Source organism: Octopus bimaculoides, chromosome 7 (genome assembly GCF_001194135.2).
Source record: "Octopus bimaculoides isolate UCB-OBI-ISO-001 chromosome 7, ASM119413v2, whole genome shotgun sequence".
Lineage (NCBI taxonomy): Eukaryota > Metazoa > Mollusca > Cephalopoda > Octopoda > Octopodidae > Octopus > Octopus bimaculoides.
Genome location: NC_068987.1, coordinates 39,315,119 through 39,333,988, shown reverse-complemented (window position 1 = coordinate 39,333,988; position 18,870 = coordinate 39,315,119). Strand labels below are relative to the sequence as shown.

At 35.7% G+C, this 18,870-nt stretch overlaps 1 protein-coding gene across 2 annotated transcripts in view; it reads right to left on the bottom strand.

The window, feature by feature from the left end:
• The window catches only part of LOC106869668 (probable 3',5'-cyclic phosphodiesterase pde-5), a 332,523-nt gene that overhangs the window by 135,289 nt on the left and 178,364 nt on the right, over positions 1-18,870 (bottom strand). For both annotated transcript variants that reach the window (XM_052969509.1, XM_052969510.1), the window contains exons 11-13: positions 17,542-17,590; positions 7,147-7,277; positions 1,387-1,479 (exon numbers count right to left, since the gene is read on the bottom strand). In XM_052969509.1, coding sequence (XP_052825469.1) covers positions 1,387-1,479; positions 7,147-7,277; positions 17,542-17,590 — 273 coding nt within the window. The remainder of the gene's footprint in view (positions 1-1,386; positions 1,480-7,146; positions 7,278-17,541; positions 17,591-18,870) is intronic.

Below are 18,870 nucleotides of genomic sequence, written 5' to 3'. Positions count from 1 at the left end.
TTTATATTTTAAATAATTTGCAATTTCAGAAAATATATTTTTATATTAAATTTGCGTTTTCTAATTTGATAAATTCTACGGACACGAACAGAGGTGAACGAGTGATAGATAGATAGATATAGAGAGAGAGAGACAGACAGACAGATAGATAGCTCCGGCTAGTCAGTAGCCAAAGAATCAACTCAAACCAGCAGTAACGTTCCTTGTCAGTTCTACTTTCAATTCTGACAGCTAATACCATGACAGCGCCCAACATTTTTTTTTTCTTTTTTTTTTTTTACAGAATACCTCTAGTGCTTATTTTATTTCGTTTGCAAGATTCTTTATGGGAATTCGTGTCTCGAAGCATATTTTGTGTCTGGGGAGTCATTCTCTTTTAGTGCTTTTATAAGTTTAACACAACGGTCTGATTTCCACTCATTTATTTTTGCTAAAATTTTCATTACATCTTGCAACCTTTTCAATAGTTGTTGACCCTGCCCGTTATCGGAATTGCGTTTTTTTGTGTGTGCATGCGTGGTGTGCGTGCGCATACACGTGTGTGTGTGTACACGCACGTACGTACGTGTGCACGTATGTGTGTGTGTTCTGCATGTGCTTGCGTGTCTGTCTGGGTTTGTGTGACTATATAAGCTGTTGGAATTGGGATATAACACCTGTTTCCTACTTGTACATCTTCATTAATGAAATGCCCCCAGTACTAAATAGGAAATATATATAGGTGTTGTACCCCAATACCCTCAGTTTATATAGTCACGTACACATACAAATATGAACACACAAGCACATGGATATGCAGAATACATGTATACAAACGTGTGCACATGCATATACATACATGTGCATGCACACACACGCTCACAAAACGCAGTTCTGATAATGGGCAGTCAACGACTATTGAAAAGGTTGCATGAAACCACGAAAACTTTTTAAATAAATGAGTGGAAATCAGACCAGTGAGTGTGTTAAATTAACAAGGCACTAAAAGAGGATGACTCTCCTTGGACACAATAAAATATCTCTAATGCTTCAAAGTATAAATTGGAAAAAATTGCTTGATTAAAAAAAAAAGAAGTCTGTTTTAAGAGGGGGTGCTTATCCAAAAACTTGAATATTCTTGGGTTATAAAGTCTACAAAACCTTGATTTCTATTTTTTTTTTCTTTTTTGTCTTTAAGACATTGATTTGATATTGAAAGATATACTTGAGTTTTAACAAAATTTCTTGGTAACAAATGTCTCTGAAAAAAAATAACTGTAATTCCATTTTTTTCCAGGAGTGTTACAATTATTCCCATTGATTAATTTGATTAGCATTGAGATATTAATTGCATTATGTAAGGAAGAGAGCTGTATACTAAATTCTAATGAACTTTGAATTATTTACCTGTTAAATCTTGAATCTTGGTAAGCATTTGGTATATTTAATATTTCCCCAGTTGAGGCAACATATCCTGCAACACCTTTATTGATAGAAAATCTGAAATGAGCATAATTTGTTCAAACTTTATACAGTTCCATAATGTCTTTTGAAGTTCAAGTGTAAATATTTATCTAACAATGTTTAATAAACTAATTGTATAACCTTTAACAAATCATTTAATTTTAAGATTAAATTTTAAATATTTCTACTGCTGCAGAGACTAATTGATCTACCAAAAACTTGAACTGCTGAGACAAATTCTAGACATAAAGGTTCATCAGACCAGTGATATGCCTGGAATACCTTTTCTCACATTGAAAATAAGTGTACAAGTATGTACATACTGATATACTATTGGCTTCTAACATTTTTACTTCTTTTACAAGACACCTTTGTTGGTAACAAATCAACCTCCAGTAAGTGACTAATTTTATGAATCGTCAAAGAATTGAAAGACAAGGTCAATATTGATTTGAACTAAATACAGAAAGCTACTATAATCAATTTCTTTCATTCCTGCAGCTTTGAACATAATTTCAAATTCTTACATTGTGAAGTTTGTGAGTGGAGGGTGGTGGGGTGGGGGCAGATTCTATGAAATAGATACTATAATCTCTGAAGTGTTGCTTTAGGGGATGGAGATAGTTGATTATACTGATTGCCTACCCTTACTGGTACTTATTTTCTCATCCTCCCATTTATACTAATGACCTCACAATGTAAAGAGATATGATACCAGAAGGCATTCTGTCTGTTATTTTATCAATTTGTGTTTATAGTGATGTTTTGTGAAGACCATCATAGTTTCATCTTTCTAATGTCTGAATTTGAATCATTCATTTCTTGTCTGTATTAAAACCAGTGTGTTTGAGAATGATTAATGGGTTAAATGGGTGCTGATGAAGGGGCAAAATCCCCTGAAATATGGCAGATGTACCCATTGCCCACTTTTCATCTTCGAAACACTATGATTGGCTTCACTACATCAGTTGGCTCCATCCAAAAGACTCGCGTTTATAAATGCCACAGGATAGAATGCTGTCCCAGGAACTGATATTTCATTTGTTTTTAATCTTAGCAATTTATTGCTAATTCACTTCCTCTGTGAAGGCCTAAATATTTCCTACAAATCTAATGAAGAGTTTTGACTAGTACATGATGCTATTGAGTGGGTTATTGTGTCTCACTAAAGATTTAGTTTCTTCTTGTCTCAGACTAGTATGACTAGCCACTACTTTCTCCTGTCCCTTCAAAAGAATTGAACTTAATATTGAAAAGCTATTGAAACACAATGAACTGTACTCCATTTCAGTACCTATGTCTTTACCATAGGACACAACACAGAAATAATAGTAGTGCCAGTATACAGTTATCTTCTCTGATTTATGTCTGCAACCTCCTGGCCAATCCTGTCAAACTTCTTGCTGGCTGTCTGATACCTTATTGATTCCTTTCCTATCTGGACTCTATCCTTTTATTGAAGAAATATGTAAATTTATGACAAGAATGGTTATCTGTGCAGATATTCTATAGCCAACACTGATTTTTGTTACCATGTTCTGTATATGAAACCTCAAATGTCAACAATAAGATCAAAGATGAAAAGTGGAAAATGGGCATATCTGCCATATTTCAGGAGATTTTGCCCCTTCATCAGCACACATCTAAGCCATTAATCATTCTCAAACACATTGCTTAAATAGCCACTATATATAGTGTATAGTCATTGGATACACCAATTTACATTCCTGTGTTAGTAGTGCACTTTTACATTATTATGTTATCTCCACATAACATAATACCATGAACCTACAAGTCATTAAGAACAGCATTGTTTAATAGTGGGTTCAGTTTCAGCTGAAGGGACTTCATGTGTGTCACAAATATATTTCAAAATATACCCAATACAATACACCTTGCCATCTAAAAATCCTAGACTTCATGAGACAAGGAAGGGAACCTACTTGGCTACTTGATCTGCTATAAATTGCAGTCAAATCTCTAAAAGTTCATCTGTCTGTCTATGTACAGGAGGACATGCAGGATAATATAGTCCTAGATATTGTGGTCACCACAAAACAAGACAGTATGTCCCAGCTGGAATACATTTGATTCAGGTCAGCTCAATTAAAGCTGCTGGGAAGTAAAGATAATCATTGAAAACCAGCAGCATCAAGGAAACCTGTATTCATCCATATGCATCACATGACCATACCAGCACAGTTGTCTCTCTTGCTCACCACATCTGATATCTCTTATGCCCAACTTTTCTCTCAGGATGCTTACACTCAGTTGTGCATGCACATTGACATTTAACATCCATAAGCATACTAGCTTCATTTCTTACAAATCTCTGCATGTCCTTGGCAGTCACAGCCCATGTTTCACTGCTATGTAATATGGCTGTTTGTACAGACATCTTTTCACTCTGAGCGAGATGCCCTTTACTATCAACAGAGGAAGGAGCTCTCTCAACTTTGCCCAGCCTATTTGTATTCTAGCAGCTATGCTCTTAGAGCATACCCCCCCCCCCACTGCTGACCTAGTCACCTTAGGTAACAGAAGTTATCGACTACTACTAGTTTTCCCCACTGGCACATGATGGAATCTATTCTCTGTACATTTTTAGTGTTAATTGTATCTGTGCACTTTCCACACAAAAAAGACTATCTTCCATGATAACCTTCTGATATTACTGCCCCTCTTATGTGGCCATAGCTTACACCAAGTACATCTTATGGAGTTTTTACCTATGCATTTTCTACAGATCAAGCAGGGCCATCTACCTGAAGGGATTTGTGATTTGTCTGCCTTCCTACTAACTAAGACTTTGGTTTTTACTAGGTTAACTCTACGGCCCTTCGATTCTAGACCTTACTTCCACACCTGAAACCTCTTCTAGTTCTGGTAGTGATTCATCTATAAGAGCAAGATCATCAGCACAGAGGAGCTCTCACGGGCAGCCTGTCATGAATTCCTCTGTTATTGTTTGGAGGACTATGATGAACAAGAGGGGGCTGAGGAATCATCCTTGGTGAACCCCTATTTGTACCCCAAATTCTTCACTATACTTGTTGCCAACCCTCACCTTACTGACAACATTCCTGTATATGGCTTGTATAGCTGTCACCAACCACTTAATCCCTAATTTCTGCATTGACCACTAGATAAAGGATCAGGAGGACCCTATCAAAGGCTTTCTCCATGTCAAGAAAAGCCAAGAACAGAGATTTCTTTGGCTAGGCATTTCTCCTGCAGCTGTCTTACCAGAAATATAGCATCAGTGGTGCTTCTCTCTGGCACAAAACCAAACTACATCTAAGCTAACTATTTCCCTAATAAGTTGGGCTTATGACTCTCTCTATAACTTTCATCACCTGATCCAACAATTTGATTCTTCCTGTAATTATTTCTAAGGCATCTCTTTACCTTTGTAACATTTGCCATGGTTGTTGCTACACCAGTCATTGGGTATGACTCCTTCATGTACCACATGGTTAACTATACAGGTGACTAGACCATAGCCTACATCATCAGATATTTTAAGCATCTCAACAGTGATTCCTGAAGGGCTGGGGGCTTTCCCTGTTTTCATATCCTTAATTACTTTATCTACCGAAGTACTGTTGATTCGGATAGCTGGTTCCTTAGTTCGGTCAACATTTGGCAGACTCTCTTTCTCCCAATCATTCTCTTCATAGTGGTGTTTTCAAGCCTCTTTCTTTGCTGCATCGTTAAATTCCAGTGAGCCATCATCCATGTGGATACATTTCTCTCCTATGACATCGTGATTTTCTCTCGCACATTGTCTTGCAATTTGAAACACTTCAAGTCTCTGGTACTCATGATGCAGAACAATAACAAACCTCTTCTTTTCTACTTCCCCTCTGGCTAACTATACCTGTTTCCTACCTTTCCTTCTGGATATCTGATACAGTTCCCAACTACCATATTTCCAGGCCTGTTTCTTTTCTCTAATGACCCTGTCAACTACATTGTTCCACCACTATGTTACCTCAGGTCAAGAGGGGACTTTGCACTAGCCACAGATCTGGTCAGTTGCCTTCAACAGGTTGTCCCATAGGAACCTCCAGTTGTCCTCGTTTCCGTCAAAATCTTCATGTAATACGTCTTTAAATCTCTGTCCATTTAGAAGATCCTTAAGCTTCCACACCTTTCTTTTCCACAATGATCATCTTCTGGGCAACCATTTATCCCTGATCCTGACGTCACTAACAACTGACCTATGTTGGTGGGGTGCATTCTTAACTGGGAAAATTTTGGCATTTAGCTATCTTTCCCATTTCCTATCACTGGATTGGTAGGTGAACAGGTAGTTGGCAGATTTCCTGAAGTTACTATTGCAGATCATAAGATAATTTGCATCACAGAACTTCAGCAGCTTGGTTCCGTTTTCATTGTGAAAACCAAATCCAAAAAATTCAACTGCCAACTTACTCCTACATGTCTATTTCAGTTGATGACGATATTTTTTCACTTAATCAAAAGTGTTATGTAACAACAGGTTTTTCTAACTAACTTGATTACAAAATCTTGAAACTGTTTTGCTTTCATTTTATTCTACTATGGTAAGAGTTTTGAAACATTGTCTCTAACTATTAGCATTTTTTAAAATTTACATGAGTAGTATAGTATAATATGGTGGCATAATGAAATACCATCTCCTTCTGAAATGTGACTTATGTTATTTTAGAAAGCGTTATTAAAATACTTTTTATTTAACTCTTAATTTAGCCATTTTATTTAAATGTATTTTTAATTTATTTTTCAACTGTGGTTAACTCTTTCCCATTATTTGGTACCTATCTGTCAACTAAAATGGTTTTTTGAGGTCAATGCCATTAATCTGCTTAAAACTGTTAAGATTGGATACAATTGGACCTTTAGCCCTGAAACAAACATCAGAGAATATCTTGGGTCAAAGTAGCTCTTTGATGAGTGGTTTGGTCAACCCATCTTATCACGTAAAGGGGAATGTATTGACTGGTAGAATTTGAAATACAACTTTAAGCACTGTGGTTGATACTTGTAAATATCCATTCTGGCAGGGTCTGTCCTTTTTGTGAATGAATTGCTGCTTTAGGCTTCTACTCATATGTGAAGTCAGATACCATCTCTCCCAAGAATGAAGTGAGACTTGCAGGTACAAGGTTGAAGGGTAGACACAAATGAGAATCAGACACATTATAGACTAGGACACTACAGAACTCTCATACCATTACTCTCTCATTACTCTAGACATTACTCACCACCATTCTGCTGTCAATCTCTTCAATTATTCACAGATTACTCAGTTATCAACCCATTATCCATTTACTCTCTAATTCTTTTATTCTTTTTTCAGTATTTACTTGACATCAATTACACCATAGAAGTCATTTAAAGTACAAACGCAGTTATATCTAAAACACACACTTAAACTGTTCCATATTTCTTGATAGTATTGGCAACTAAAGCATCAAGTTTTGTCATCCCTCTATGACCTGGTTGCTGACAGTTCAACTGCAGTGGAATCTTGTCAGTGATCAGGTTGTAGAAATACCTCGAAACTTGTCACTTTATAGTGTACAATACCATCAAGAAATACAAAAGTGACAATATGGGTTTTAAATGCCCTCAGTGATTCATGATGATACAATTTTCATTTCTTCATATGATTTTAGATTCAATACAATTATCAAACAAATACAACTTGCAAATAACCTGATATCATTTAACATGTATTTTTCTGGATCTGAACCAGCATCAAATATTCGGGAAAATAATTCTTTACGTTGCATGTCCACCAAAAATAGAGATGCACGATCAGCATTTGTTAAGGTCTTGGCAGAGCTCTAAAATTAGACAAGAACAAGTTAAATTATGAAACAAAGTCACATTGAGATGCTTATCTTCTACTACTGAAACTATAACACTTAAATTTATATTGTATGTAATTTAATTCTCCATAATAACAGTAATAAATCTATCAAAGGTGGAGAGTAATAAACCTGTTAAAGAGTGGATGAGCTTGCTCAGAAACTATTTAAACAGCATTTTTTGTTGTTAGTATCATACACTATACTACCAATTCATGAGAGTAACCAGTAGCCTGAGACCATACACTAAGGTTGCCCTTGGCAGGGTTAGACCTACCACAAAGAGAAGCAGGGTCTCTTTAGCCTTGGCTGGCAGGCTCCCAGATGTGGTTCTTGACAAAAACATTGGTGTTTGACATCGTAATGCTACAGCCCTGGGTTCAATGCCAAATAAAGTGTTATTGCAACTGCATTAATGAAACTAATCCTCAAGTAAAGTTCTCTGACAGCAAGTCTTACTATGACACAAGCTTGGTCTGGTCATTATTCAATTACAGCTGCAAAGATCTTATAATAATTTTGCTTGTCATTACGTTACTTAGCTTTCACGTGATTAGAGAAAAAGAGGGAGAATGAAAAGTGGGCTAGAGAAAGAGAGAAGCATCCATGAATGTAATTGTAATACTTTCAAGTGATTAATTGAAGGGAAAGAGAGGTGAAAGAATAAGGAGAGAAAAAGAGGATAAGGTGAAGAGTGAGGCAGAAAGGAGAGAGAAAAAGAGCATCCATGATGTGTGGTAGGGGGAGTGTAATATTTATTATGTGGTTAAAAAAGTTGGTTGTAGGTATTGATGTAGTGAAAGAGTTAGAAATATAATTTTAGCAGGTGATGTTCTGATGGTGAGGTTAAAGAGAGGCAGAGAGAGGGGAAGATGAGGTGGTGGTGGTGCATGAGTAGTGAAAAGTGTATTTTTTTTTGTTTTTTAATGAACCAAATTTTTTATATCACTTAACACATGCACTTAAGTGCAATTCCATGAAATGTTCACGCTTATTTACATGGCGAATACCGTAAATCCTCGAGTATAGTCCGCCCTTGAATATAATATGCAGGGGATTTTTAGGGGGCTGTACCTCTGAAAAACCTAAACCTTGTGTATAATACGCACCCCTTCTCTAACTTGAGTCAAAGAGGTCTATATAACGTCCTTGGTTTGTAAACGTATATAACGGTAATATCCTTTATTATTATTGTGTATATAACATAATGCAAACGTGTAGCTTTTTTGTGCACTTTGTTAGCAGAAAATAAAGAAATAACAGTAATAACGTCAGTGAAAAATAAATATTAAGTGAGTTGCTTTTACATATAACTATTACTATCAGTTACAAAAGCAAAAGCAAAAACATTTATTCAAATCCTTCAAATTCAACGTCACTTTCAGCATCAAATAACTGTTCCATTTGTTCCTCTGTAAACATGTCAGCATCATTGTAGAGTAAATCTCTGTCATCGTCAGATTCATAGTCAACATCAGAGGATTCACTTTCATTTATTTCATCTTTCCATACAACGTCATCCTGAGTACCATCCAGTGCAGACGATATACAACACTTTTATTATAATAAATGTTGCTTACTGGAAGTTATGGATGATTCTTTTATGACTTCATTGCTTTTAGGCTTAGCTTAAGGTATTTTCGTGCCCGACATCACAATAGAGCAAATAGAGACTCGGACATTGCATAGAAAATATTTTTCATTTTTAACCTCGTATATAGTATGCACTAGGGATTTTGACCTTTAAATTTTGGGAAAAAAATGCGGATTATACTCGAGGATTTATGGTATATGCAATTTAACTAAAAGTTGTATCATGTACGGAATATTTTTCTTTGTCTACGGGGGAAATGGATAAATAAGAGTGAATATTTATTTTATGAGTGTTGTGCATGAAGTCTATAAAATTGTGCATAAAGTATGTAAGGTGCATTAAGCAATCATTGTATTCCAGTTTCCTTCACTTTTCAGTGAGTAGCAAATGAGCGATTATCTTTCTATACAGACACAATACAGGCTACACTTTCAGGTTTTTTGGATAATGTTTCCAGAAATAACCCAATAGGTTTACCATTAATTCTGTGAAATATTCATGGGTCCTGCTAGTTAGGAAAAAGGGTCTTAATGATAACAGAATTCAAAATATTGCTACACAAACAAGCCTGTAAAAAAAATGTATTGAACAAGAAACAACAGAAAGGAGAGAAATATTCACCAAGGTCAAATCAAGTTTAACTTTTTACTACAATGGCTAAATGAGATATGAACTAGTGAAAAAATGAGGCTACCAGCTTTGAGTGGAATCAAGGGGAAAACTAAGTTGTGAAGAGGTTGGACTAGTTATGAGGGGTGTTCATTAAAGATTTCCCCTGACCCACTTCCCAAGGACTGGAATAAATGAAACTTGGCATAATTATTAGTCCCTCTCTACATAACCACCACCAATGGTAACACACTTTTCCCATTGCTTTATGCAGCTGTGAAGACTTCATCTCTAGAAGTCAGTAGGTTGTGTCTGGAGCTTCAGAAATAAGTTCATCCTCATCCAAAAAGCGCTTCCCCTTCAAAAAAGACTTCATGGTTGGAAAGAGGTGGAAGTTTAGGTGCAAGGTGCAAGGTTAGGAAAGTAAGGGGGATGAGAAAGGATTTCATAGCCACAAGAGTGTGCTTTCATCTGGGCAACATGCACATTGTGAACTGGGGTATTGCCTTGGAGGAGGTGGATTCCTGTGGTCAGCATGCTATGCTTCTCTGCTTTGATGGCATCCCACAATTTCTGCAGCAGAGAAGCATAATATGCCCTATTGTGGTGCCCTTTGCCAGAAAATCTATCATCACTACTCTGTGCTGGTCCCAAAAGACTGTGAACATCACCTTTCCTGCTGAAGGTTGGACATGAGCCTTCTTTGGAGGTGATGAGTTACCATGCTTCCATTGTTTCAACTGAACTTCAGTCTCAGGATCATAGTGATGGACCCATGTTTCATCCTGTGTGATAAGTCTGCCAAAAATGTCCTTGTTTTCTTGGCATGTTGACAAAAATGCCTGGGAGCAACTGACTCATTCCTACTTCTGAAAAGGTGTGAGCATCCAGGGAATCCATCATGCAGACAACTCCCACATGTCCAAATGGTCATGATTTTTCCATGGACCCTACACTTATCTTTACTTTTTGGGCTAGTTGCTGAATAGTTATGTGGTGATTCTTCAAAATGGTGGCTTCCACTTTATGGATGGTGTTGTCATCAATGGCAGAATGTGGTCATCCAGGAATAGGAGCAGTTTCCACCCATATCCGACCACATTTGAACTGATGATGCCAATGCTTGACTACGTTGTTTGATGGTGCATCATCACCATAAACTTTTTTCATCTCATCAAAAGTCTTTTTTGGTGTACAGCCTTTCAAATGTAAGAACCTGATCACTGATCTGCATTCAACTACCTCCATTATAACACCTTAGTCCACTTCAGCAGCTGTAAAAGACAAACGAATACTAGTGGAGAGCTGCAATTTACACTATGACATGTAGAGACATATATGATTATACCTGTACAAGTTCAGTTTCTTGCAATAACCGGAAGTGGGTCAGAGGAAATCTTTAATGAACACCCCTCATATTAATGAAAATCAATGTTGAGAATGTAACAGACTTAAACATCTTCATACACTGGACAACTTCTATTACCTTAGAAATTTCAGATGTTAAATGTCAAGCAAAAAAAAAACAAAAAAACTGGAAATGGAGACTTGAGAATATAGTTGAACAGTGATCTTGGAAGAATAAATGCAATAATTAAAAGATGGTGAAGGAAAGACACAAACGAGCTCCAAAGAAAGTGTTAGAGACAGGATTACTGGTAGTTGAAGAAGAAAGAAGATAAAAATTGAGGCAACATCAATAAAAAAGAAGAAAAGCAAGGGTAACTCTGTAATTATAGGCCTATTAGATACTTACCCTTACTCTGCAAATTACAAATTGACCCAATAGCAGATGAATTATATAGCCTTTAGGAAAGAGAGAATCTATTACCAGTGAAGAGGAACTACTGGTCTTATGTTGATAGCATGATATTAAGGTACAAATAAAACATTTTACTGTTGGCTGGATAGACTACAAGAAAATATATTCTAATGTTCCACACTGTTGGCTTTTAGAGTGCCTGAGAACACTTGGTCAATGAAAAGGTTCTTTTTTTAGAATAAGCAAAGAGATCAGGGTTAGTAAAACTAATATGTGGAAGTGAATCATTTGGAAATGTGGAAATGCAGAGGGGAATATTTCAGGAAAATACACTCTCTCCATTGGTTTTTATCTTAGTGTTAATCCTTCTGACAAGCATACTCAGAAAATCCAGGCCCGTCTATAAGTTTGCTAAGACCAGAGTGAAAATATATCACCTGCTATATATGGATGACATCGAACTGTACATGAAAAATGCAAAAAGAAATGGATTCTCTGATCCAACAGCAAAGATTGGGGTGAATAAGTGTGCAGTGTTAATCATGAGGAGATGCTGAAAGATTAAATCTGATGTAGATGCAAGATGGTACTAGATCACTGAGAAATAACGGATACAAGTACCCAGGAGGGAAAGGTAATGGATAGTGAAATGAGAAAGTCTCTAGAAGAAAAGAAGGCTTAGAAAGGTGCTTGAAACAAAAGTAAATAGATGGAATATTATCAAAGCATTGAATACATAGGCCTTACCATTGCTAGGATACCCTGCTCTTTTTCTAAAATGGACCAAGACAGCTACAAGAATTGGAAAAACTCAGAAGCTATTCAATTCACAGTTTTTTTGTTTTTTTTTCTTTTACTTGTTTCAGTCATTTGATTGCGGCCATGCTGGAGCACCGCCTTTATTCTAAAAGTAATATCAACAGTCTCCACTTTACTAAGAAAGAAAGGAATCAAATGACACCATTAGTATCGTGATTGAGTTTAAAAACTATGTTGTACATAATGATGAAAGAATATAATCTTGGGCTAGAAATACCCCCCCCCCCCCAAAAAAAAATCACTAGAATTGTGAGAAGTTTCAAGAATAGAAGGAAGATTGATAGGACAAATAGCTGAAAATAGAAGGAATTATATGATCTTTTCATACAACAAATGAAGTTGAAAGTGAAGAATGTTGCTTGCAGCTGACATGAAAACCTGAAATGAGAAACTGAATCACTGAACAAGCCATTGGGATGTACTTGATAAATACATACAAAGTTATAAAACTAAGACAGCAAATGTAAAATCTGTACATAAGGATATGAAAGTATTAAATATTTCTTAAGTGCATGCAGGAAGATAACACAAAAAGAGTGCAGACGGGACTGTGTTGATAAAAGAGTGCATTGAGATGTTAGCCAAGTGTGTGGATTAAAAGTAGCAGAAAAGTGATATGAGCTAGAAGCTGTGAATGAGAATATATCTAATTCTGGGATTTCTCCATAAAGAGTGACCAAACTACTGAAGCAAAACGACCGCATATGATTGTAGAGTACAACAAAGAAAAAAAAAATCAGATATAAACTTTGTAATATCATATGAGTGGATTACCAAAGAGAAAAAAATATCCAGAGTGAAAATTGTTCTTGTGATAATCAGTGCACTTGACATAACACCCAAACTTTTACTTAAGAAGCTGAAGAATATTAGAATTGACACACATTGTCAACCAGAAGAAAAGTGCCATATTGTATTTGGCAAGAATTCTAACAAAGATTCTGGAGACTTATTATTAAACATCAGGATAACATCCCTGCAAATTAAATCAGCATGTAAAAGCTTTTGAATATTATCATTTTAATAATCATATGTGCATATATGCATACACACACATACATACACAGGCATATACACACAAGCATGGATATTAACACTTTTATGTAAAGTTGTATGTAAAAACAATTTAACATCAAATTGAAGGATCCTTCATTGCTTTTTTGTAGAGTAAATACCAAGTTTTGAAAGCAAGAGGTCAACAGTGACTGCGTACTAGCCATCATCAGATTGTCAGATGATAAGTGAGCCAAAACTTTGAAGTCACTGTCAACCTTTGCCTTGAGAAAATTCATATACACACAGTTTTGTAAATTCTAATTAAATTTCCTATAGAGAATATGTGCCTGGTGACTAAAGTCCCATTATTTCAAAGGGTATTCCCAGATATTATAACCAATTTCATGTGCTAATATATCAGACTACATATACTTGCTGTATTTTAAAGTTTATAACAATTTATATTATTATCAGTCACACCATAAAACATTTTGATAAGATTCAGATTTTATGAAATCTAAGCAGCTGCATGCTTTTAGCTTCATTAAATATTTCAAGACTGAAGTGATGTTACTTTGACTGCCAACTATGGCCCTCACTCAGTGGTGGTGGTGTTCATTTAAATTTTTGTTATGTTGAAATCATATTTTAAATTGCTTTTATTTTTTAATATGTATAATTTCATTACAAGTACATTTATATGAAATTAGTTTTTAAGTAAAATTTTCAAACTTTATCATTTTATGCCTCATTGTTTCCTGAAAAGTTTCAATAGTTTAGATCCTACCAATATCCAGTGCTCATGGAGGAGAAAACACTTCTTGGAGTCCTTTCACTACTATTTGTCTCTGGCCAGTTGTGGCCATGTAGGCCTCAGACCGTGGATGAGATCATTTTGTCTTTGGTTGGCCTCTTGATCTCGTCCATTGTCTTGATATCCATTCTGTCACTCTGATTGTTCACCTGTTGTCCTTCGGACATGTGATGTGACCAGCCCATCTATATTTGTTCTCCTTGATGATTTTTATAATGCCATTGACTCTCATGTGTAGTTGAATCAAAGTGTTGGTTTTCTTGTCTCACAGTGTGATGCCAAGCATGATTTGTTTTCTTTTCTATTGGGCTACAATGAGGTCGTCCATGATAGTAGTGTTGAGAGCCCATGTTTCATTGCAGTAAATCATCACTGGCAAGATGTACTAGTTGAAGATCTTTGCATTAATTTTCATGGAAGATTGGGACTTCTCATGAGCTTTTCCACCATTATTCTGCAAAGGCCACTCAGATGCCATTCTTCTCTTGATTTCTAGGAGGAGATTTCTGTCTTTCATTACCATCTTTCCCAAGTAGATGTAGTCATCTGTTTTCTATGGTCTTGCCATTTACAGTGACAGGCCTGTTGAACATGATCTTAGTCTTTTCAAGATTCATGTTGAGTAGTGTGGATATCAGTGAGCCTTTCCTCCAGTTCCTTAGTTGTATGCACTGTCAAGGTAATATCATCTGTGAAGTCTAGGTGGCATAGTTATTCTCCATCAGTGTTGATGCCTTTCTTGTCTCATTGAATTTTTATGAAGACAGCATCTTGCTGACACGTGTAAACAACTGTCTTGGTGTAGCCTGAGGATCGATGTTGCACTGCTGTAAAGATCTTTCAACATTGCAATGTAGGCAAGGTCCACTTCCTGGTTCTTCAGTGCTGTAAGAAGTGGTTTGAATCCTATGGAGTCAGAAGTCTTCTCATAGTCAACAAAGGCAAAGCAAAGCTGAACGCTGTATTTGTTTGCCTTCTATTGCAACCTGACAATCTGAATGTGATCATTAGTAGAGAATTCTGTCCTGAATCCATTTTGTTCCTTTGGTTGATAAAAGTCCAAGGTGCTGAGTATCCTTCTAAGCATAGTGTTGGAGAACACCTTATAGATGATAGGCAGGAGAGTGATGGGATAGTAGTTGCTCAAGTCTGTTTTGTCACCTTTCTTTTAAAGCAAGACTACTACTGGATTTTTCCAGCTGTTAGGGACTTTGCCTTCTTTTAAAGCATTTGTTGAATAGCTCAGTGAGTTAATAATAAGGATTAATTTAACAGATTTTCCATAAAATTCTTTATATTGATTCCCATTAAATTAGAATTTTCTCTTCAACTTTATCTCTTTTAGCTTTTTTGTTTTTGCTTCATGTTCCCCTCTACAAACCAGATCTTCCTGTCTACACACTAAACTTTTAATGGTGAATTGCTTGAAGCTTAATACTCTAAATTTGACTTATTTTTAGCAATAGGTGTTCATATGCTTCTTGTTAGGGTGCTGACACTAATTGGATGTTCTTCTAATGAATGTGTCATGTGACTAGGATATAAAACATAATTCCCTTTTTTCATTGGAGACCAGCATACAACATTATTTAGTATCAGACTCAGTTAGTGGTATTAGAATATCTGGATAAGCTACTTGAATATCCAAAACCAGTGGAGATGTTGGAATGTTTTGGGGATGGACCTAGTGATTGATTTCCTTGTTTCTAAAACAGCAAAACTATTACCCAACAAACAATTGTAGCCTTTCTGGTGACGAACTATGAAAAGACTTTTAGAATTTACGATGCTATTGACAGAAACCAATAACACTGATACCTAATTATGATGCAACTATAAGGTATTTGTGCTAATTTAGAGAGTATATGACTTTTGAGGTCATACCTTTGGAACTAAAAGTTGTTATCAGAGAGACAATTGTTAAGAAATAAAAATTATTAGACGATGTTCAGTGGTGACAAATAACTAATGTTTATCCATCATATGATGGATAATATGGAGAATATCAGGTAATGTTACATTGCTACATTCAATTACATTTTAAAATTTCATGGGACTGATACAAAATAATTTAAATGAATACTAATAGTTAAAAATATTTAAAACATTCCTCATTTGTATATTTGTAATAAATGTTTAACTATTAAGTTGTAATATTTGTTTCAAAAAATTATGTCAATCACTATACAGGTGGTTTTCTAGATATATGCTTGACATCAATATTATAGGAAAAAGTTTGCCAAATATAAATTGTTATAACCAGAGACAATTTTCAAAGAATATAAATGATGACATAGTTTATTGGATTCCATAAAGATATATAATACTGTATGGACTCTGCGTTGTCAGGCTGTCTGGATTTCATAGACCCATTGAATGTACTTACTCTTAGCAACAGAGGTTTTTTATATCACTGATTTTAAGACTTCTTTCTCTGATCACTGAGTTGTTTTTCTGGATTCAACTTAGACATTTTGCCCATCAAAAATCTTTAATTTAAACACATATGCTATAATATGATGTATGATATATGATATATCATCCTTACTACTCTCTTGTATGGCTTTGATCATGGGTACCCTATAGATGACACATTAACCAACTAGACATCTTCCATAAAGGCTGTCTCAGGACATATCTGTGGTTATTCACTAAAAGACAGCATTTCTAGTGCCAACCTGTTTAGCAAGTGTACGATTGGTGGAATCGAGAGCTTCTCCATGCAGTCACAACTGTGCTGGGCTGGCCATGTCATCAGAATGAGTGACGAAAGAATACCCAAAGTCCTTCTGTACAGCCAGCTTGATAGTGGGTATAGGAATGCTGGTCAACCATGGCTCAGATATAAGAACAAGCTTAAGAGTAACCTCTCAGCAGTGAAGATAGCTCACAACATCTTTGAGTGAACAAAATGGAGATCTTCATGTCAAAATGGTATAAGAAACTGTATTGCAACCAGCATTAACAGGTTTAAGGGTGCAAGGCAAAAGAGAAAAGTGGCTGCAAATATACCACCTGCACTGACCTGTAACCTTCATACTTTCAGCATCTATAGGCTTCTTTGCGAATCATTGATGAGACTTAAATGTCATATTTAACAAGCATTGTGACTGACAAAGAAAGAGTGGGTTGTCAGATCCTCATACATTGAAATTGACGGGAGAGTCCATCATATATATGTGTGTGTGTGTGTGTGTGTGTGTGCGTATGTGTGTGTGTGTGTGTGTGTGTGTGTGTGTGTATGTGTGTCTGTATATATATGCATGTGTCTGTATATATGTGTGTGTGTTTATTAGAATTGATCTTATTAATTTGAACTAAGTTAGAAATCAATATATTGAGAGTTAATCATTTCACTTTTAATTTGGAATTTTATTTCTTGATATTTGTACAAGTTAATATATTTTAATTATTCATTTGTGCATTTTTATTTATAACAAATCTGAAAGTAAAGATGTTATTTAAAGATAAAAAGGTTTTATTTTAATTTCTAAAATATATCCCTCAGAATGGATTCCTCACTGAAACAGCATAAATGATTACATATTGTATCAAAAATAGATAGAATTTAACAGCACTTAAAAAAAGTCTTGTTGAACACTAAAAATATATTTGCTATTTACAAAGTAGAATAATAAGAACTTACCATAATCTTTATTATTATTGTATCCATGCTCATGTCGCTGAAGATGGACCTGTGGAGGGATAAAAGAAAAAAAGAAAATGAAAACAATTTTTTGTTTTATTCTGATCAATAGATTTAATGTCAGAGACATCTCAGCCATGACATTCTTATTTTATTTTCAGACATTGTACATTTAGGACGACATTTTCCGAAGTGTCCTTCATTTTTTTTGAAGAGAGGTTTCCTACTCTCAACAAACTCTCTAATTTAGTTTCTTTTTTATTATAATTTTTATTAGAATTTTGACTTTTAAAAAATATATAAACTGCCACTGAAAATGTCTCTTCGTTTAAAACTGTTTGTTCTTCAATTAGAGATTGTATGCATTCTCACTAGACTGATCATATTTTGGCAATATTGAAGTTGATAGCTGAAAATGGTAATACTTTTGTCATACACGTCGATTCAGTGGTATTTAACACATTTAGTGGTATTGCTATTTTTAATTAATCTTGTATATAAATGACAATTTCTGTCTGTCTGTCTGTCTGTCGTCTGTCATCTGTCTGTTATCATCTTGCTGCCCAAACCAGGGAACCAATCTTCACCAAACTTTGCATACATGTTGAACTAACATCCAGTTCAATTATAAGCTTATTGAATTTCAATAAAAATCAATAATGGACTGATTATGGGGGTTGGGCTATTACATGATAAAATGAGAAGGTGCAAAAGTGTTAAGTTCAGAAAAATATGGCATAATGAGGGTGGCTGATATCAGGGAAGGGGAGGAGACAGGAAGAGATAGACACACAGGAAATGTGAGAGATAGACAGAGAGAACAACAGACAAGGACATCTCCCATATATATAAAAGAGAGTTTTTATATGTGTGTGTGTGTGTATCTTCCTTATGCATTCAAAAACTGAGCTGCCAATTTTGATGTATGGGGTATCAAAAAATTCAGTAATCTTATGACTACCAAATAAACTTTATTTTCATTTACATATTTGCATTACAAAAATTTAAGCAGAGTTTCTACGGCTGGATGCCTTTCCTAACGCCAACCACTCAGAGAGTGTAGTGGGTGCTTTTACGTGTCACCCACACGAAGGCCAGTCAAGCGGTACTGGCAACGGCCACGCTCAAAATGGTGTATTTTATGTGCCACTCGCACAAGAGCCAGTCTAGGGGCACTGGCAACGATCTCGCTCGAAAGTCCTTAGACATGCCGCGGGCACAAGTGCCAGAAAGGCATTGCTGGGCACAGGTGCCATCACAAATTGGCTTTCACTTGCCACAATAAGTCTTCGCAAGCTGAGTTTCGTGTCCAATTTAACTCGATTTCGA